General features: G+C 40.9%; 1 protein-coding gene across 1 annotated transcript in view; it reads right to left on the reverse strand.

Moving 5' to 3' along the window:
• COL25A1 (collagen type XXV alpha 1 chain) overlaps positions 1-23,507 on the reverse strand; it is a 309,311-nt gene that overhangs the window by 131,635 nt on the left and 154,169 nt on the right. The window contains exon 5 of the mRNA XM_083459390.1: positions 3,782-3,799. Within this exon, the coding sequence (XP_083315516.1) occupies positions 3,782-3,799 (18 nt within the window). The remainder of the gene's footprint in view (positions 1-3,781; positions 3,800-23,507) is intronic.

A 23,507-nucleotide genomic window follows, 5' to 3' on the forward strand; every position in this document is an offset into this window, starting at 1 on the left:
TGTGGAATTGGCTCCTGAGTAAACTGGAATTCTCCACTGTGGTAGGAGTTGCAAGGAAGGGATGCAGCCATCTGGTTCCACAGGAGTGTTTTCACTTGCAACTTCTCTTAGAGGTGTAAAAATAGGCCATTGCTAGGAGCATAGGATCCCTACAACTGCTACTCCTTCGCCTCTGTACCCGAATGACAACCATTTTTATCCCCTGCACTGCAATAGCCTCATGCTGGCAAAAGGATGTTGCTGCACTAGTGTTTGGTTTGGTCTTTCACAAGCAGAAATGCTGAGTTCTGCCGGTACACAAGGTCTGGGTGCAATTAAATCCTGTTCAGCAAGTGAATGGTATGGCATAAGATTGTTCTATCATCTATCTATCTATTTCCGCTGTTGTCAAGTGTTCAAAATTTTAATTCCTGGCACCTCAGCTTTATTGTGTTGAATTATGTTCATGAATGGAGGGAATTTTGCTGTACAAAGTTTTCACTGTGGCAAACTGCTATTTATTATTGCTAATGTTTTGTTCTATTGTTGCATATTTTTTCTTCTTTTAATGTATATTATTTCATTTCATCTGCTAACTAGCATAGGCAAGGTGGTATATAAAAACACAATGGCTGTGTGAATTAGTACAGAAACTGTTTTGATGAGGTAAATTGAGTGATTTCAAATACTGGACAAGGAAATTCTTAAAGCTTTTTGACACAATTTTTGGATAAAGCATTTGCATTAAATAAGCTCAAATGCCATTCATTCACAATGTATCCTCAGCATAAAAATGAAGGGGTAGGGGGTGAGGAGGTACGTACAGAGAAACCTAATCCTTTTCAAGAAACAAAAAAAAACCCATATCATTTAAAGACTTTGGCAAAAATTCCACAGTACTGTTTTGCTTTTTCACTGCCAGCAGTTTAACAGAAACAGGAGATTTCATGGAAAATATTATAGTTTGAAATACATATACCATTTTATTGTACCAAAATAGTGAAAAACTAAACAAAAGCCTAAATCCAGAACTACAATTCAATGGTTTTAATTATTTATTGTAAAGTTGCTTTGCTTTAAAGGGACAGTTGTCAGGGAAACAGTATAACAAAAAAGATTCAAGATGAAAATGGACACTGAAGTTTCCTTTACATGTTCAAATTTCATTCTCTATATGTGTTGAACAGATATAGGAAACTCTCCATAAAAACAAGACTAGGAAAGAAACAATTGTCAGTGGAAGAATTAAGTTTCTGCTCTACCATCCTGTTGCCCTGTTTTCAACAAATATTAGCACACGAATTTGTCTTGTATCAGTTGGTCTATCTCACACAGTACATCAGGGAAGAAGCAAGGAAGGTTGCGGTCCAGAACTACAATCAATGCACAATTATTGTGCATTTATTATTTTTATTCCTGTCACTGGATTTTGGTTCCTACTCCCACCCCTTAAATAGGTGGAGCCACTAGACAGGTATTTCTTCAGGCATTCTCCATAGCCTTACAAACACTTAATTTGCTCTCTGTAAGGCTGAATGTGGGCTTGAGGGCATTTCTGCAGTCCTATATCATAATGTTCCTTTTGGATACAACTAGGGACAGAGGGAGAGAGGGAAAGAGACATAGAGACATACAGACTGAGACACAGGAAGAAGAGAACTCAGTTACCCTAGCCCCTTTTAAAAGCTGGATAAATATATGCTCCCTTGTAGGATATGGTGAGCAAACTTAAACTACAATCAATGCATGACATCAATTGCATGAGATATGAAACTGATTAGCAGATGTGACAAACTCCTATATTTTGATGTAGACCAGCCACACCATCCAAAACAGATGCAGGGAACATTTATATGGTCTTTTAAATGTGCTTATGGAAGGGGGTTGCTGCTTTGCTTTTGTTTTATTATGTATTTTGTGTTCTGATTGTGAATTTTTACATTGTGAACTGTCTTGTGATCTTCAACTGAAGGGCAGTCTACAAATTAGAAGAAGAAGAAGAAGAAGAAGAAGAAGAAGAAGAAGAAGAAGAAGAGGAGGAGGAGGAGAATTTCCACTGGCATTGGAATGGTTGTGTTACTAGCATAGGAAAAAGCTAAAGGTAAAGGATCCCTGACAGCTAAGTCCAGTCAAAGGCGACTATGGGGTGTGGTACTCATCTTGCTCCAGGCTGAGGAAGCCAGCGTTTCTCCAAAGACAACTTTCCAGGTCATGTGGTCAGCACGACTAAATCTGGTGCAACGGAATGCTGTGACAGAAGACAGAGCGCACGGAAACGCTGTTGACCTTCCCGCCACAGCGGTACCTATCTATGTATCTATTTGCACTGGTGTGCTTTCAAACTGCTAGGTTGGCAGAAACTGGGACAGGGCAACGGGATCTCACCCCATTGCGTGGATTCCTATGTTCATTATAATACTTCTGTTAAGGTTAGAGAACTCCCATTGTGTGAAAGAACCAACATGCTCCTTTTATTTGTTTGTTTTAAAGAAAAGAAAAACCCAAAGTAGGCATTGATAGTTAACAAATAAATATCCGTTCTCAAAGAAAATCATACAAGTGTTTAGATGGTAATAATTAAAAACCTGAACTCAAGGGCCTCCACTATGTCATCATAGTGGACTAACATTTGCCCTCTATGTGAGCCACACAACATTACTGAACCCAATGGAATGCACAAGTCCCGCTAAGTGCTTGAATGTGGCTACAGTTCTCAAAATTTATTAGCTGGTGAAGGAAACTCTGCTAGCCAAAGCCATGATTCAAGAAAGTTGTTAACGTGAGTCAAACCTCATACGAGAACTTCAGTTTTATTTTAACAAAAGCCTGATGTGGTTTTGATCACTGCCTGCTACTCCTCCATTCTCCTTCTGGTAACCCCTCAACACCCCCCTCCCCTGCCCTGTAACTTCCATACAATTTATTCCCCAGTGCTTTTCTTTTACATGTCTGACCCAGGACGTTCTCTCTCTTTTTGGATGAATTCACATTTATTTAATTATGCTCCAAGTTGGGCTATTCTTAAACAAAGCAGACATCAGTCCCAGGCTTGCATATAATTAATCAAAGTGGCCAATGTTATCCTAAGTAACTGAAGGCTTCCTGGATTACAGCAGCATTATTAGCATGTGATTAATAAGCAGTTAATGCAAACCAGCTCCCGCAACACATTTGTTAAGATATTTTATCTAACTTCAAAGTTCTGTGACCAAGTTCCAAGCCATAGTTAAGAGACCTGCTTTATTTAGTAATACATTGTTAAAAGCACCATCTGGTCAAACAGCTGATAGAACTCAAGCATATGGGGGCCCCCAGTTGTTTCTTCTGGGAAATATATGTGGCCTACTGTATTGTGTAATGATAGCAATTTTAAACTATCCAGACCAAACTTGCAATATCACTTTTGTTCCATGTGGTCCATAGCTATTGCAATAAAGGAAGATGATGGCGATGAGACTAAAATTACAAGTAATAAGCTAATAGCAAACTCAGGGGCTGACTTACTGCAACTTGGTAGCCAATGCAGGGTTACTGAGAAGCAAGAGGAGAGGAAACTTGCAAGGAAACCCACCCCCCACCACAAAAAGATCCATCTCCCACAAAGCGGCTCTTGCCCCAAACAGGGAATACTGAGCATACTTAGAGGCCACAGTGTCTGCTGGAGGCCAGAGGTGAGCAGAATGTGAAGGAACATCATGAAAGAAGGCACAGCTGTCTGGCATACTCAACAGGAACAATATGCACTGCTACATTTTGCTGTAAGTTCTGCTAGTATGCATAATAATTTAAGATTAACACTTACTTGAGGACCAGGTTGACCCTGCAAAGGAAAGGAAAGGAGTTAGAAAAGGTCTAAACTTGGTTTCCTCCCCCCCCCTCCCCCCAGGCCCACAAGTCATTGAGCATCAGGTGAAATGCAGCCTCTATAAATACAAAAACTCCGCAGCTGAAAGCTCATAGCCTAAAGACACTTGGTTAGAATGCCAATTAGTGAATTAGTTAAAAGTAACAGATCCAGAATGGGAGTGACAGAATTATTTGAAGAAGGAATTTAATTTAAGAAGCTTCTTAAGTTCTTACAGCGTCTAGTTAGTTAGGTGCAAGCCAGAAGCAAATTTGGTGTATAATGTGAGATGAAGAAACTGCACAATTTGATTTTCAAAATGGGCTGCTAATGACTTACGTAAAATTAATGTGTCCAACAGACAAAGTTGGAAGAAAAACAGCCATTTCCAACTACTTGTGATCCCCACTGCATGCATGCTACAATCCTTAAACCACAATACTCCTGAGGTAGGGTCACTAGCTAAGAATGGATTTTGGTAAGATTGCTTGAGAGGAGGCCCTAAATGAAGAATCTGATAAATACAGGGTTGGATCCAGAATTAAGTGTGAATAATGAAACTGGTAAAAGCTGACTTCCCTGCTTTTCTCCACCATGCAGCAGCCTCCCCACTGAAAATGCTCTACTGAGTGTCAAGTGGGAGAATGGACTGTGCCAAACGGGGCGAGCTTTTTTTGTGCCATATGTGGAAGGAGAAAGAGTGGGGGTACTTGAAAGTCAAGTGAAGGCACCTTTAATGAGAAGTCACAGAGAGAGAGAGAGAGAAATAAAAAGCTGTACTTCATCACTTGGCCTGCCAATGGTGAAATGGCAGAGCAATGGATTTGTCAGTGGTTCAGCCAGCAGATCTCCTTTCCCACCCCAAAGCATAAATCTAACTCTGCTAGATTTTTAAACAGCCCCACTACCTCTTCAATTGTACCCATAGGACACCACAATATTTAAAACTTGCAAAACTGCTCATAGAATGTCAACCCATCCTCAAATGACTCCATACTATTTCTGTATGTATTTATACATACATGCCTGTTTGCATTCAAGGCCTATAATGAGGATACAGTTCAGTGTTCTGCATTACAGACTTTCCCTGCTTGAGAACTTTGTGTTGTTCATAATGCACTAGAATTATTAAACTTTTTTTTTAAAGGAACTTACAATAAAAGAAACTGTATTATGTTACACACACACACACACACACACACACACACACACAAATGGAAAAATATCTATAACAGTTGAATCAGATACCCTACTACGTAATTTGGTCTCACATTCTTGTATAAAGCAGCCCCTTTCCATTTCAAACATACTTTCATAACACACTCCCTATTTCATCCATAATGCTCATGTTAGTTTACTTAAGACAGCTGTATCCCTTAATTCTACATACCATTCTCTTAATTTAGGTATTTGCTGAGTCCTCCAATATCTGACATAAATTAAATCTGGCTGTTTTAATCAGGGCTGTTCCAAGACATTTTTGCTGCCTGAGGCAACAAGATGGCAGCCTCCACCATCCCATGTACAAAAACCAACAACTGGTGATGGGATGTAGTCTTCCATGGCACCTGAGGGCTAGCTTAGGGAGTAAAATATGATCTGTATGGGTCAAATAGCTCTGTATGCCCTCTACCCCTTTGCTGCCTGCAGGGCTGCCTCACTTACCTACAGTCATATGGAACAAAGCCCCTTTTAATCACTATCAATATTGTTACCAATAATACTATGGTTTCTAACCCCAGTCTCCCAGTCTGTAACTACAGAACCACCAACAATGGACTATTTTATCAAACTGAATTCCCACTACTGTGGGTATTGTTTTAATTCATGAATTGTTGCAGCCTTAATTCTTACTGGGAGTCCAGTTTCATTTACCAATTGAAATTTCTTTAAACTAAATCTGACTTCTGAAAGTCCTGCTGGATTTTTACTGTCTTGCACAGAATCACAAACTGCTGGCCAAACATTTTAATAACTGTGAGACAGGGACAAAAACCGGCTTCTGGTCTCAGACTTGTAGTGCCTCACCAGGACAAAATGGCAGCTTTGCCAAGTAAGATGAATTAGGCAGACACAAAGATGCAGAAGTTTAAATTCTATAGTTGCATGAAATAGTAGCCCTTTGTCTTTTACAGCTCATTATATGGTTGCTATATTATTTAATAGGTGACAGTAAAATCCAAATTTAGCAAAGTGCAACGTTCTGTTTTAAGACATTTCCATTGCTTAAGAGACAGAAAAGGAGATGGAAGAGGGGTGTCTTTTGCATGCACACACGCAGGTAGAAACACACACTCAATTTTAGATCATTTAAAAAAACTGATAGTTAATTTTCATTACTTTCATATACGTTCTATTAATTTTCTCAAGCCAAAGAATTACATGAAAGCATACTGCTCTATACTTTCTTGCACCATGACATCCCTCAAAAACATACACATTGCAACCCTAGCCAAGAGAGAAATTATATATGCCCAGTGCTACAAATAGATGCCTGGATTTCCACACCATAGATTATTAAAATATATACTGGTAAATGTTTCTATTAGGAAAGGTGGGAGGGAGGGAGGGAGCATAGCTGTCAAGTGTCCCTTATTTGAAGGGACAGTCCCTTATTCCAGCACCATGTCCCGCTGCTGTCCCTTATTGGTGGATGTCCCTTAAATGTCCCTTAAATGATGTCCCTTAAATTTCAAAGGAAGCAGCTCCTCTCCCTCCCTCCCTGCCGGCCAGGGAGGAGGGAGGCTCCAACGGTGTTGCTTGGCTGCGTTGCTCACCCAATAAGAAGTCTAAGAACGACTGGGAGGTGGAACTTGCATGCCTTGTGTGTGGCTAGTTAATGCAAGCTGAGGAGGTTTTTGAATGCTGGACGCCATTTTGTTGCACGTGCTGCTGCAAACTTTGCAGTGCAAAGCCAGGCCAGGGAGCCATCTTAAGCTGAGGCTGCATAGGCCTTGTGGTGCATGTGATTCAGATTCTATTCAGTTGAACCTCTGGTTACAAAGTTGGTTGGACACTGTTCTCAAAGCTACCAGCATGAGTTTGACCAGACTGCAGGAGGACAGGAAGACTGGAGTGGCTGGAACAGGTGAGGCTGCAGGTCCCTTATTTTGGCTGTTGGTCCCTTATTTTCAAATCTGTAAGTTGACAGCTATGGGAGGGAGGGAGGGAGGGAGGGAGGGAGAGAGAATTTTGTAAGAGCTCAGAAGGCATTTTGCTGAGACCAGAATATAGATATTGTTATAAGTTTAAAGGGGGAGTAGGCTGCAAGACAAGACTCTTCTAATGCCTACCCCCACCTTTCTAATTCCTGGATCCAGCATGGATTCAATTGCTGGAATAGCTAGGCAAGCCTGGTAATGGCCCGCTAAGTATGGGTTGTTAAGGTGACAAAGGGAGTGGCTCTGTGCCACAGGGCAAATGGGTGGGCCTCCCGTATGTCTCTTGGAAAGAGAGAAGGCCAGAGTTGAAAGTTGAGTTATGTGAGCTAGAAGGGAGAAGAAAAAGTTGTGAGCTTGGAAGTGAGAGGGAGTCAGAGCAATGTTTGAAAAAGCTATGGAAGAAGCAAGACCCCTTTGGGGTACTGATGCTGTGAACCCCTCCACTGCAGGCTCAGGTTGTATATTTGTGTGAATAAGCCATATATCATAAAGACACAACAGTCTCTGTTGGGCCTCATTCCAAAAGGAAACACTGGTTAAATGTCTAGGACACTCAGAGATTGGGGTGGCATGCAACACTATGAAACAGTTGCAATGAACAGAGAGCAGAGAACATCCCATGGCCAGTTTGAATATGAAAAACCCTTTCTTCGGTTCAGAATACATGGAATATGGTAAGGTATTTTCAAGTCAATACTTCTATACGTGGCACATAGCTGCAAAAATTGTGCAGTCATTTTATTTAAAATAGCATAACAGACTAATTAAAAGTGGACACTACAGTATTGGACATATTTCCTGTTCCTGGAATTCAAATCATAAGATCAAATAATTATTTTCCTCTGTTAGTCTTCTACTAATAAAAAGATTTGCTCTTCTGGTAAGTTGTCAAATGGGAAACATTCTAGGAATCCAGGCATATCATCATTCTCTCAATTCCTGATGCACTACATAGCCAAAATGGCATCATCCACACAGAAGTGGGAGGTATCAAGAAGCAGTATTTCATGTTAGAAATGTGGTGAATATCCAGTTTACCCTGGTAGATCTAGCATTGCAAGTCTGAGCAGTACTCATGGCATCCACTAAGAGGGCTGCAGCTATCTGACAGGCAATATTCTAAGTTATTAATATTGCAACTTTTGTGGACTATAGCAACCCATTTACCCATAACTCAAAGGATGAAGGTTTGAAAATAGGATTGCAATCTGATTAATGGAGGAGAACGTTAAATGCACCTTTGGTGTCAGTACGTCTCTCTGAAGTGTTCTTTAGAAAGTGTTTTTCCCCACTGCACACCAGGCTCCATAAATTTTCATTGATTCCCATCACATGGTGAATAACAAAAAAAAAAATCAACCAAATAAGGGGAAATCACTTCTAGAGCTTCAGTAATTATTTTGCCTTTTACTGATTTAATAAATTTTACACAGAAGGACCCAGTTCCACAAACATTCTGGCACTGAATAACGCCATTTACTGGACTTTTAACACGTGGCTGAATATTGAATTCCTTGAGGAAGAAAGCCTTTGACTAACTGAATAGATATAAAATTCCAGTTCCTATATCATATAGCACCTATAGGAAACAAATACAATAATTTTCCATGTAATTGACTATTTGAGATTGTGGGTATCTCCTAATGGATAATTCCAAGTTAGGGGGCTGTAGCAGAGATGGGAAAACTTTGGCCCTCCAGATGTTGTATGAAACCTGCAGCCCAGGCAATGATCAGAGGTGGTGGGAATTGCAGTTTAACAACATCTGAAGTGCCACTGGTTTCCAAAGATTTAGGACCCAAGGCCAGGGAGCAGTAATATACCGAAGCCTGTTTACTGGTATCTTTCTATTATGAACTGTATTTTGAATAAAAGGTGGTGTTTCAATTTAACATACAGTAATAATAAAAAATTAAAATTATTTATTTATGTTTATTTTATTTGTTAGATTTATATATCACCCTTCATCTCTGAGCAGTTCACAGGATAAAAGACAAGTAAATAGTTAAAACAAAAACATCGAAACAATAACCCCTCCATAAACTATAAACACAAGTTAATATCTAAAACAAAAACAGCAACCCCCTTATAAACTATAAAACTCTTTTGAATGGCTACTCTCAAGTGAATTTGGTTATATAAAAAGGAAAAGACAGAGGTACTAAAAGCAAGTCAATTTGATAAAAGTTCCGTAAATTTGACTACAAATAGTAAATTGTAAGTTGACAAAAATATGCAAGCTTCATAAGTGATTCAAGATAGGAAGAAAAAAGTAAAGTACATTGAAAGGCTCAGCAGGTTTCTTTTTTTGGGGGGGGGGGGGAATAGGAGTCACCTACCAGCTTTCCATCCAAACCAATTGGACCCTAGGATAATCAGAAGCCAAAAGGACATAAAATTGTTAAATCAAACGAATGCTGATGTCAGGGTAAATGCAAACTTGTGGAAAAGTTTAGGCTATTATTTGCTGATTGTCGGCAGTGAGGTGCAGTGCCCTTAGGGTATCTCAGTCAGCAAAGCTGAGAGAAAGCAACAGCAGGGGAAGCAGATATAGAAAGGTATTAATCAGAACAGGATGTTGGAAAGTCACCAGGCAGTTGTTGGTGCTCGACAAGGAGGAGTTCGTGAAAGCTAGGCTTGCAAGCCAGAAATGTTATTTTGGAACACAATATATGAAATAATGCATCTGGCTTTTATTTTTCCTTCTGAACAACTAGGTAGCTAAATGAGGTGAACTGTGTACTATTAGGCTGCTACCACAACTATAGCTTCAAAAACATATCTTGAGTGTAAATACTTGTCTCTTGGAGGTTGGATGCAATTCAAGGGTGAGGTAATTAAACTTATTTATGTTATGAAAGATGCACTGTCCAATAACCAGCGGGTGCCAACAGGGTTTTCTTGAACCTTGTACTGAATGTAGACTGAGCCCTTCAAACCACTCACAGAAAAGGCCACAGATTTGCATAAAATTTGCATAGATTTGAGGTATTATACTAATTTACTGCCATTTGATGAATTGGAGAGGGATCAATAATAGTCAGTTTAAGTTCTCTTTCTCCTAAACTTCCCTTTCCTAAATAGTCTTTCTGTAAATATTTGAGCATCTTGATTTCCCATGTACCAACATTTATTGTGGCGATCTCTTTAGATTTCGACAAATTCACCAATATGGATTCTAGAATGATGTTTTACATCATGTACTGTCTTCTGAATATATGTTTCCCTTACTAACTTTCAGAATAAGATTGGCTTATTTATTTCTACAGGGTCAAGGCTTTTAGCTCAGAATGGTCGCTCTGGCTTTTGGAATGGGGGAGCAGGGTTTTGTGCTTTAAGAAAACCAGAAATTACAGTATTTACAGAGATTAAATCAATAGTAATGGAAATTGACATTCAAAGGGGCTTCACAAATGCAGGGAAAATGTTTTGGTTGGTTGTTGTTTTTGTAAAAAAAAGGAAGAAAAGCTTTAATGTCAACTTTTTAAATATTGCTGCAGATTGTCTTAGTCCATCATAAAGCAGATGAAGTGATCAAATTTCACAGCTGGAAGAAATAGTCTGGAGTTAACAGATGGAAGCTGTTTATGCAGTATGATTTGGGTTCCACAGAACCTTAAGGACATGCCGCATGGAAAAACAACTTCCCTTCGGTATTAACATTTAAGCTTTTTCTATAAATGAAAGCAATGTGTTTTAAGTTTATTCAAATGAGTTCTCAGTTCTATCTGCTTATTTATACGTCCTTAACATAAGTCAGCCCCATACATATATTCATACATAACAGCACAATAATGGCCTTTTCTTTGCGCTGATGTTTCGTTAACACCCTCAGATAATTACATTCACAGACTTGCACCCACAACTGGGGCTAGAATTCAAAAGAGCTCCCAGGCTCGCAAAACATTTCTGACAATCTGCCCAGGGGTGACACAAAGGATGCTACTGTGCTCCAAGCACTTTTGAAAAATCTGACCTTGAATCGAGGCTGTATTCTTTTGAAAACATGTCTCTAAATTTGGATGTTGAACACTTGAAAATCAAACCCCTGGGGGATTTTGGGAATCTGTCCCATATACACTAATGCAATAATTAAACATTGGCTGCCATTTGAAGCATATTTACTATGAAGTACATTCCACTGTATTCAAACATGACTGTGAATGTATTTAGAACTGGGCTGTTTATCACTGTGGACAATTGTGCAGGCAGAAAAGGAGGGTGTCTGAGGGATTCTTGGCTGGAAAGACAGACTTATTTCCACAGAGTGCTATATAAATATTTGCTAGCTAATCCTCACCTCTGTGGTGAGGTATGTTGTGCAAATGGATAGAGAGATAAATCCTTTAAAATGCCTCCTCTAGGGCTCTCTCAGCCAGCAGTAAGCTTAACAAGTTTGGTCCACAGCAGAATAAAACATTTTACAGTACAATCCTATACCCACTATCCTGGGAGTAAGTTCTGAATAGAAGATGTAAAGGACTACAATGTCAATCAAAGTGACCTTTCTCCATCACCTCCTTATCTTGTATATTTATTTTCCACATATCTGAGTTTGTTCACCTGCTTTCTCCTCCTGAATAATTTTGTGTGCATGGACAACCATGTATGGAACAGACAGGATAGAAAATGAACTGTGCCTGAGGAACCTGCAACCTTTCACCTGCAAGAACCACCATTTGTGATCTCCCTAGAAAATGTACAAAAAATTTACAGTATTGAGCTTGTCCATGTCCCTTGCTCACAAGAAGCCTTGCAAGCTGATCTGGATATTTATTCACTTTTTTAACCCGGCGGGCAGGGAAATCGTTTAAACAATTTTTAAAAAACGCTCTCCTATCAGATGGTCAAAGAAATAAACAACTACCTGACTTTTAGAAGACATCTGAAAGCAGCACTGTTTAGGGAAGTTTTTAATGTTTGATGAATTATTGTATTTTAATATTTTGTTGGAAGCCGCGGGTTTGAAATAAGATGTTGTTGTTGTTGTTGTTAAAATTTAAATTGCTTTGAAGAAGAGATGTCAGAGGGCTTCTTTTTGTCCATACACTCAGGAAGGGGTGGCACATCATAAAGTACCACCATTTCCAGGGGGTTTTTAGTCAAAAGTTTTTTAACAAGTATGGCAATCGCTATGCTTTCTAGCCACTGCAGGCAGCTAGGGCTTGTTGTTTAAGAGAAGGAAAGAACCCAAGAATTTATTGGGCTACCTTATGCAAATGTAGGTTGGTGATGAACTGTCCTCTGGGAATAATAATAATAATTTATTACTTATACCCCACCCAGCTGGCTGGGCCTTCCCAGCCACTCTGGGCGTCTTCCAACAGAATATTAAAAACACAATAAAACATCAAGCACTCTGTGGGGAGGGAGGAGGAGCGACGGCAGAAGGGGCGCCCCTGCTCACCGGCTCCCTCTCCTTCTTCCCAATGGGTGGCTCCGCGTCGCCACAACCATACCCGGCATATAAGACGACCCCTGACTTTGGAGAAGATTTTCCGGGATTCAAAAATAGTCTTATACACCAGAACATACAGTAATTGGTTATCATACTTGCACCATCTCGCTTATTTTCTCACAAATACAATAAATAGTCCTCTTCTCGCCAGGAAAGAAATCATTTACTTTACTCAATTCAACAGGTCTATTTTAAAGTAAATGCTTAAGGAGTCTAGCTACAAGAATTATCTCAATCTGCAAATCATTTGTACATCGTACTGTGACAACTCTTGAGCACTTGACCAAAACCAATTTTATTCACTGAATGGAAAATATATCAGTGGATAAAAGAAAGCCACATAGAGATTTGTATTTATAAGAGAGGTTAATATTAATAAGAGGTTAATATTAAAATGCCAATTTTAAAAGCTTTTCTGTGTTAAACAGTACTTGCACATTATTCAGTTTAGATTCAGGTAAGATGAAAGATGGAACATGTTTCTGATAACCTTTCCTCTGCTGGTTCACGATTCACTCTGCTGCTGTTCGTCATGAAACCCATTAAAAATAAATGATCTCCATTTCTTCTTCCTACCTAAGTTAATTATATGTTTAGCAATAGTCAAAATAAAAAATTCCTTCCAGTAGCACCTTAAAGACCAACTAAGTTAGTTCTTGGTATGAGCTTTCGTGTGCATGCACACTTCTTCAGATACACTGAAATAGAAGTTGCCAGATCCTTCTATATAGTTGCCAGATCCTTCTATATGTTTAGCAATAGTCGCTTTATATTGGGTGCTTTTATGTGATTCCCCAGTAGTCTGATGAGATTTCTTTGTTACAGGAAATTTGGAATTCAGGTAGGTAGGCTAATGTGTTCTTGCTAAGCTTCTCCCTGCTGCCTTCCCTTTCATAGAGGAGTTACTCTACATGCTAAATCCTTTCTAGCAATGAAACTCGCTGCTGCTTCTGCTGGAATGAGTATAAGTGGACTGTTGTTAAAAGCAGCAATAGAAAGAAACTACTTTCACCCACCCCAAGGTCCTGTGCTGGATCTCAAACATATCCAGACCGGGGGGGGGGGTGTTTCAGCCAGAACACACCGAAACTCAGTCCTGGCATTCCTCAGGTGGGCACCATTGCCATTATAAGAGAACAAGGGAGGCGTTCATGGTGAATTCTGGCACCTCTTTTTCTGGAAAAATAGCACTGATCCACACCATATACTTAAACATTTGAAGCATATAGTTTTCCCCACAGGATAAACTGTAGTTTATCAGAGCTCCAAGTCTCAGTACTCTTAACAAAGTAAAGTTCCCAAAATTATTTTGGGGAAGTTGTGAGTTTTAAATGTATGGTATGGACATGACCAAAGGTTCTGATAGACCACATGGTTTGCCTGCAGAAGGTCCCAGTTCAATTCCCAAGATCTCCATGGAGGTTTGGGGAAAGCCCTGTTTGAAACCCTGGAGAACCACTGCTAGTCAGTGTAGACCAGGCTTCCTCAGCCTTGGCCCTCCAGATGTTTTTGGCCTACAACTCCCATGATCCCTAGCTAACAGGACTAGTGGTCAGGGATGGTGGGAATTGTAGTCTCAAAACATCTGGAGGGCTGAGGTTGAGGAAGCCTGGTGTAGACAATGCTGGCCTACATGGTTCTGACTCAGTGCAAAGCACCTTCCTGTGTTTTTCAGTGCTGTCTACATCAACAGTTAGTGATTCTTCATGGTTTCAAACAGTAATCTCCCTTAGCCCTACCTGCTGGCAACTGAATCTGGGACTTTCAGTAGGCACAGCCTGTGCTCTACCGTTGGATTACGTCTCCTTTCCTTGCTTCAGCAGCAACCGTTCTGGCTAACAATTATGGTAGTTCCAATTGGCCTGAAATGTCTAAAGGTATAGCAGTCTTTGGTATAGAAGACTGCAGAGCACACCATACTAGGAAGTGAAGAACTGTCCACTTCTTTGGGAACCAAACAGGCAAAACTCCAGCAGCCACATTCAAGTGTCTAGCAAGGTTTCTGTGAAACCCTGTTAAGTGAAGGGAACGTCTGGGATAAGTGGCCACCTACACATTGAGAATACAAATGTTTTGCCTAACCTTGCTGCCAGAAACAGTGCCAGTGTTATAACTTCCTTTAAAAACTTCCTTTAATCAAGGATCCTAGGGCAGAACAGAAATTGCAACAAGACACAGCACAAAAATTGAAGACATTAAAACCAAAACATCACCAATAAACAAAATAGACTTCCACATATTTAGGCAATACACAATTCCATAGCCTAGCATCTCATCTATCTCCAAAGGCCAAATGGAATGGATATATCTTCTTCAGTGGATGTTTAATCACTTCCAGGCTGTGATTAAACTGGTATCCCCAGATACCTAAAAAGAATGCCATAGAGGATGGATAGAAAGCATATACTAGGCTATCATCCTTATTCTTAATTTATTTGGTAAGTGATATCCATAATATCATTTACCAGATATCATAAACTGGTTTGTTTTCGTTTTGCTTTGTTTGTTGGATGCTTAGGCACGGTGAACATGTGTGAAGCATTTTTTTTTTATAAAGCAGAAACAAGCCTTCTGCCCCATACTTAAATGCTTAATTTCTTTTCGAAGAAACTGAAGCCCTCATATCTTTAAATAGAAAGCACATGGCCAATTCATCAATGCCAATGCCATTCTGTGAATATATTTGATGTGGCTAGTGCCTTGTTGATGAGAAAACAATAAACTGTGAAAAATGTCACTTCTCAAAAATTAGCTGGCTGGAATTCAGCGGGAGATGGATTGTTGTAACAGCTGTGGCATGATGACTTTGATGAATTAGATTTTTGTTCTGTCCTGGTATAATTCTGAATAAATGCTATCTCTCCCCCTCCCTCCACCTTGGCACGATGTAAATCATTAATATACCAAAGCAATTCTAAACAGCAATCTGTTCCATTATCTCCCACTTAATAAGCAACTAGTTTTCCACTGGGCATACCCATTATGTCAAGGTGTGCAAGTGAGAGAAGGGGGAGAGCCAATATGTTTTTCTGTGGTGGCCCCATGACTCTGGTATTCATTGCCTGCAGACTTCTAGAAAGCTACCACACTCTAGTCCTTAAACACCTTTTCTTTCCAGGTGGGCTAAGCATGAGTGGCATTTCCTTTACATTTGTGCTTCTTTTAGCTGTTGGCTTTGCTCAAATTGTGTTTAGATTTGGAGCCGGGCATATACATTGTGTTTTTAGTGCTGCTGATTTACTAATGTTGTGGAGGTTTTCGGAAGCTGCATCGTATTTTTTAAACATTATTATTGAAACTTTTAGACTGAAACAATTTTAGATTATTATGTAAATTGCCTTGTGAGAGTTTTACTCAGAAAGGTAGCCTACAAATATAAAGGGGGGGTATCTTTTGGGCTAGGCTTTTCCTAATTGTAACCACTGGGGAAAGTGAACAAACCTCAATGAACTGCAGGATTTGTCCTTCCATTTAAGATGCGGGTGGAGAACCCTGTTCTGTTCAAGGGCCACATTCAATTGTGGACAACCTTCTGGAAGCTGCATGTCATTGGTGGTGGTGGGAGGGGAGCAGAGGCAAAAGTGGAAGTGACTCTCACTTTTGTATAGTAGGTGAAATTTCAGCCACACAAAAGCCATAGGATTCTAAACACAAACCTTTCCATCCAGGCAAGCAAGAGGAATTACCATGGTTCCAGAAGACATTCCAGTCAGTCAGGGGTGCCAACTTGGAAATATATATATTGTGGGGGCCCAGGTAAGCTCTGCCCTGCATAATCAGTCACATGACACAATGCACACACACAATTTGAATAGGAATGTCCATCAACATTGTGGGGGCTTGGCCCCCTCAAGTATTTTATTGTGGGGGCCGAAGCCCCTATGGCCCCTAGGAGATGGCTCCTATGCAGTCAGGTGAAAGCACTTGAAGAGGCCACAGAACTGGGTGATAAGGGGTGCATTGTAGGGGGTTGGACTAGATGAGCCTCAGGGTCCCTTCCACACCCCTACAATTTTGTGATTATATGTTGCCTCAGTCATCTCCTCTTACAGTGGCTCTGCCCCCTTCCTCAGGAGACTTAAAGGTAAAGGGACCCCTGACCATTAGGTCCAGTCGTGACCAACTCTGGGGTTGCAGTGCTCATCTCGCTTTATTGGCCGAGGGAGCCGTCGTACAGCTTCTGGGTCATGTGGCCAGCATGACTAAGCCGCTTCTGGTGAACCAGTGCAGCACACGGAAACACCATTTACCTTCCCACCAGAGCGGTACCTATTTATCTACTTGCACTTTGACATGCTTTCAAACTGCTAGGTTGGCAGGAGCAGGGACTGAACAACGGGAGCTCACCCCGTCGCGGGGATCTGAACCGCCAACCTTCTGATTGGCAAGTCCTAGGCTCTGTGGTTTAACCCACAGTGCCACCCGCATCCCTTCAGGAGACTTATGCAAGCCTTAAAATGAGCCCATAGGTCATTTTGGACTTGCGTGCTCCTGTGTGGCTGTGGAGCAGGAGAAACCATGGGAGAGTCATTCCCATTGTCTGAGGATAATGGGACAGCCACGTCTTCAGACCAGAAAGTGTAGAAGGGAGTGCTGATGACTGAAGAAGCCATCCAAGACATGTTGACATAAAAGCATATAATTTCTTCATTTGGTCCTCATTGTTTCTCACTCTTCGTTAATACAAGCATAGGAAGCTGCACTGGTTAATTTAGTTCAGTGTTGTCCACACGACTGGCAGCAGCTCTACAAGGGTTCTTGATTAGGGGCATTACCAACTCTACCTGGAGGTGCCAGGGACTAGACCCGGGACCCGGGATGCTCTACCACTGAGCTACAATCATTTCTAAACAACCAAGTCTGCAACTTGCTTCTTGTTCCAAAAAGAAGTCTTTTTTTTTCTTGTTAAAGCAGGTCACAATTCTGTTTCAAAAGATCCAGAGAGGTTTTTTTTTAAAAAAGTAACAATATACTACCGTATTTTTCGCTCTATAGGACGCACCGGACCACAAGACGCACCTAGTTTTTAGAGGGGGAAATCAAGAAAAAAAATATTATTTCCCCCCCCAGCCCCAAAGAGCAGTGGACAGGCTGTGTGCAGACTATCTGCTTCTCCCAGAGCTTCTCAGGGCAAAGAGCAAAGAAGCCAAGACAGCGAGTGGGATCCATCCCGCTGGCTGTCTTGGCTTCTGCCATAACCGCGCAACCTCTCCAGCTGGGAGCTAAACCTCTCCAGCGTGGCTAAAGAAGCGTGGCTAAAGAAGCCAAGACAGTGAGCGCGGTCCATCCCGCTCACTGCCTTGGCTTCCTCTTTAGCCTTGCACAGCCTCCCCTGGCTGGAGAGGCTGCATGTGGCTATGGCAACTCCCCACCTCCCGCAAAAGCCCACAGGAGCCGCGCACCCTTTAAGGAGCGCGCGGCTCCTGCGGGCTTTTCTACAAGGAGTGAAAAGAGACTGACTGGCCACATCAGTCCCTTCTCCCTCCTGGGGAAAAGCCCGGGGCTTTTCCTGCCTGCCTCCCCCCTGCATTTTCTCCATAGGATGCACAGACTTTTCCCTTTAGTTTTTAAGAGGGAAAAAGTGTGTCCTATGGAGCGAAAAATATGGTAAATTCCAGGGGGGGTGTGGGTGTGGGTGTTTTTTTAAAAAAAAGATATTAGCACTATTGCCCTGGTTCAGGGATCTTAAAGTATCAGCAAATGAAGTCTGTAATTGCTTAGCCCTATGGGCAAACTATACTACCTATGAAATCAAGCAGAGTTACTCCTCTTTGGGCTCCAGAGTAAAAGCATTGCCCTTAATCTGTAATGCTGCCTGTGAGATTTGTCCCCCTCACCCTCTTTCTCTGTTGTTCGTGAAAAGGGCTGCTGTGCTCCATTGCACCCTCATCACTGGAGTTCAAGGTAATTGATTGCAGGTTGTGCATCTGGAACAGGATACAACATATTTCTCACTGCGGATCTGAAATTATCCAAATAACTCAAAATGGCATGACTGTGCCCCTGTTTCCCGTTTTATGGGAGAGCTCCTTTGAAAGGCACAGCAGGACCACAATCACAGACAGTTCACCACCACTGCCAGCATGTGAACTCTATTCCAGCAACAGGGCTGTCTTGCTTCAATTTAAGAAGCAAACCAATTTTCTATTCCTCTTTGTACCTATGCCAGGCACTGGTGGTTTAGAGCAAGATCAAATTTCTAGGTACTGAAATGGTTGCTGAAAGCAAGTAAGTACGCATCTCACAAAAGTATACTTGTTGTTGACATCCATCTGTCTCGAGAGACAATCTCCAGGGGTGAAGTCCAACTGCTGTGTTACAAGCACCCTGGGGCACAAGCCTGGGCAATGTGTGTGTTGGTCCAGGGCTGCACAGACAACAAGAACCCCTCTTGGCCTTGCTGATGTGGTCCAAAGGAAAGCAGAGCAATATATTGGGCACAAGCTTGGCTGCAGGAGTTGCCAGGAGGAGGTGTACAAGGCACCATCCCACCATCTTAGGTACTTGACTGTGAATTTGTGTTGGGTCTACTCCTTAGGCTTTTCTTCTCCCAAAGATATCTCACAAGGCAGCAGAGGATCAGAGTTTCCTTCTCCTCTTCCTTCCCAAGTTGATGAGCACCATCTGCCCCTCACTTTCCTCTACAGCACATGCCGAAACTGCCTTCTTGACTGTTGGACCCACTACTGGTCTTGTTCACTCAATCCGACAGAGCCTTTCTTAGCATGCAGGAGAAGTCCCTAACTCACCAAGGCTTTGAAACCCATCGACCACCCTGACAACGAGCTTGTGTCCACACTCACCTATTTTCTATAGATGACCAATACAACACTGGGCATTTCAGTTTACTATGGCAGTCAGGAGAAAAAGAGCTGCAGATCATTACTGCTAAGACTTGGGTACACCTGCAGAAGATAACCTTCATCTGTGGCAAAATTATGCTGTGTATTCAAGGAGGAAGGCAAATGTCTTTACAAGCCTTATTAAGGCATTTTTTTTACCCATGTGAGCTCCTAAATTTTGAAGGGACCAGAGGAAATTTCAATGCTCACATGTGCATCGGTCACATCTCCCAGCCTACACATGACCAGCATCAGGGGGCTTCATGTAGTAGGATTTCCAAAGGGATGGAAACTTTTCCACTGACCTCTTTATCATTTATTTATTAACCAGCAGGATATCAGCATCAAAGCTAACCCTGTGCATTCCCATGGGTACTGAACATCTGAATAGGGCTATAGTTTAAGGATTTCTAGATGATACATGGTGGATACATACCACAAGATATTTGGGCAATAAGAGTGAGCTTAAAAAACTGGATCCCAGATTAAAAGTGCACACATAACTGAGTCTTCTTCCAAAGTAGCATTGGCCGGTGCCTTTCCAGTTTGTCTGCATCCAATAATTCTCCTCTCCTACAAAAACTTGTTCAAATAATCATAACTCACTGCAAAAACTACATCTAGAAATGTTTGCATGAAACAGGTGAAATTGCAAAAAACGCTTCCATTAAATACTCCAAATTTCCTTATTAACTCCTCCACAATATTAAAATTGTTTGCACAACTGCAATTTTCACTTAAGTCCACATTAACATTGTGTGTGTGTGTGTGGCATAAGTTTGATTGTTAACTTGATAAAGGCTGTGTTATTAGCCAATCCTAGCTAGTGATGTCTCTTCATCAGTCCTGCAGTTTCTAAAATAAAGCTATGATAAAATCTTTATGTAAAAGACCAGTTTTAATAAATTGCCAAATCACACATTTGAGTGCTGCCTTGATAAAAAAAAGCTACTTATTTGAAATCCAGACTCTTGCCTCCCCTAAATCCACCTCAAACACCAGAAGCTTTCCAACCCTCTAACTACATTTTAAGCTTATTTATACCCACTGTGGAATAAAAAAACAACATATGCTTTTAATCATATCTGGAAAACCATGATAGAAATACCAGAGCACACTTTACACACGTGAAAGGCAAAAATTCAAAATAAGTGCTCTTCTATCACATTGAGCATGGAGGAAAAGCTCTGGATAATTGATCTGCACAGCTGGAGGTAGAAATGCTTAGGTCATTTCCTATTTAGGGATATGCTGTGGAATGGCTAATGGGTTAGACTACCTGAAGGAAACCACAGCCAATTAGTTCCATTCAAATGGGACCTTTTAAATAATTTCTATTAAACCCCAGTCTTGCACTAAAGCATTGATTAGGAATATATGCACAGGCTATGCTGGTGAAAGATATTAAAACTTACAAATGACCACAGCTGTCTGCAACATGCTCTAATCCACCCCTTCACACTCACCTATGAAAAGTTTAAATGATTGCTCTAATTCTCTGAAAAATCTGCAAGCTGAAATAATCTTGGTAACTGCCAATCAGGAGACACGATACCTGTGTTAAATGAAAACATACCCCTGAACATGACCCTTAATTTTTGAAACGCTAAGACATACTTTACAGCTGTTCAGCAGTATGCGCAGAAGTAGATAGAGCACATTGCTTTGCAGTTTCATTCATTTGGTAACTTCAGTCCAAATGACTATTGATAGGAAAGGCTCTTGCCTCAAACCAAGAAGCACAGCTTGTCAGGCCACTGGCTTGACTCCAAAAGCATCGTCTCAGATGCATACTCAATATTTTTTCTTGTGTAAGCTCTAATGCTGAAATCATTCTCATTCTCATACACACACAACCTACATTTATATGCATATACAGGATTAGGCTTTTAAGAAAAGTGGTCCAAAGTAAATAAGATCATGAAGAAAAAGCAGTTGCTTTTGCTTTCGGAACAAAGACCAAGCAACAATGGCCAGGCACCCAGCTTTTCATAGTATGTATCTTTATTTCATTATGCTAGGAGTGCCTAACTCTAAGTCTGACTAGGTAACTGATCTGTCAGTGGAAGTGCAACTCCATCCAAAGTAAGTCATTCCCCTAATTCCTGGCACCAGGAACTATCACTCTACAGCACCTCTATCTTGTCAGGATTCAACTTTAGTTTATTGGCCCTCATCCATTACTGCCTCCAGGCATGGATTAAGCACCTGTAGTGCTTCATAAACATCCAATGGAAAGGAAAGACCGAACTGGGTGTCATTAACATAATGGTGAGCCCACAGTACAAGCGTTAAGGAGCAAAACAGAAGCCCCCCCCCCATTGCTACTTTCCGGAACCAGCCTGGCAGGATGGTGCAGAACCACCATAACTCAGTGCCTTCTATTCCTAACCCACAAAGCTAGTTCAGAAAAACACTATGGTTGATGGTATCAAAAACTTCTGAGAGATCAATGAGAGTTAGCAGGATCATACCCCCCATTCCTCTAATACAAGCAAAGTTATTTCAGTGCCAAAACTAAGCCTTAAATCAGATTGAAATGAATCTAGATAAGGCACATCCAAAGCTGGCCAGTCATCTCTCTCTCAAGCACCTTGGTATATGTCACACTACTGACTCCATGGAGGACCTTAAGAGGAGAGATATATCAATGCCTCTTTAAGAGCAGCTAGCACAATCCCCTTCCTATAAGGAAACATTTTTCATTCCCTGAACCAACCCAGTCAATACCCACCAACTAGCTTTTATAAGCCACAATGGGCAAAGGTTGAGATTACATGAATACCTACTAGCATCTTGTTCTCTCTTCTTTAGGCCCCAATAACTGAAATGAATCCCAATTAAACAGGCTTGACGATGCCCCTGAAACCTTCATCAGACCTACAGATAGCACTGAACTAGTGGTCTATCTCATTATAAGGCAGCTTCCTGTTTTCACTTTTTAGAATCATGAAATCATGTCAAAAAATACCTACATACAGGTGCAATTTGTCTGCAGGCAAATTCCTTCCTGGGCCCAAATATGGTGACTAAACCATAGCAAAGGCAAATAAAAGCACTGCCCACTTACCAGTGGACAGAGACACCAGATAAACAGTGGGTGGGTCGGACAACCACTTAGGACTGTGCCACGAGCCAGCAGTACAGTCCTCTTTTATGCCCTATAAGTGGACTCAACCTAGAACAGGCATAATCAGGTCCACAAGAGGGACATCACATACCCCGATGGCCAATGACTGGGCAGTTTACATTTCAAATTTATTGGTGGGCAACCCCACTAGCATTTTCTCCCCCTCCCCTGCCAATGGCCAAGACCACAGCTGATGTCAGCTGACCATGCAAGACCTCCAGCACTGCAACCTTGACTCCCCAGCAGTGACGCCGGGCAGCAACTACTGCCCCCGAGAAAATTATGGTAAGCCCTCTTTTTGTGTATGTCTTCTGTCAAAAAGGGACATGTCACATACACAAAAGTATATATTTGGTTGGTAGTACCTTGACAGTCTTAATTATGATGGATGCATTATTTCATATATTTAAATTTCTCAGATAAAGTTGTAAACATGCAAATGGTACAGAAGTAGGTTATATATGCTGCAAAAAAACCTGCTATCCTAAGAGATTTTATGAATTTTCAAATACCGCTGGAATTATCTTTGCTGGAGATGTGTAAAATTAAGTCACTTTTTTTGCAACTGCAGAACTGTAGATTTAGTATCCAAACAAATAGCATTTGAATGAAGAAAACTAATATACAAGATGGATGTACTTTAAGTAATGTTTTAAATTATGGTTTAAAAAATGATGTCACCGTTCTAGAATGTGAAAGTTCAATAGACAGATATTCAAACAATCGTTATATTGTCTTCCATGTATATATCATGGAATTAGTCTTACTTGCTAGATCCTATGTAAAGATTTGCTAAGAGAAATATAGAAAATGTCTCATTCTGAATTCAGCAGAATACACCAGGGAAGGTTAAATTTCATTATTCAGCCATAGAAAAGCACAAATATAGTTAAGAAAATAATGGTTTTGAAAGTGATACATGCATTCCATTAATATACAGTAGGACAGTTACCGGGTAGCCATTTCGCCCTGGTTGACCCTGGTTGAATGAAATGAAATGGAATGATACTCATTAGGAATACATACAATGATATGTGAGGCTACACACCTGCTTTGTACATTAACAGGAAATGTAACTTTGTATCACTGCTGT

This window comes from Podarcis liolepis (genome assembly GCF_965112155.1).
Source record: "Podarcis liolepis genome assembly, chromosome: 9".
NCBI classification, from domain to species: domain Eukaryota; kingdom Metazoa; phylum Chordata; class Lepidosauria; order Squamata; family Lacertidae; genus Podarcis; species Podarcis liolepis.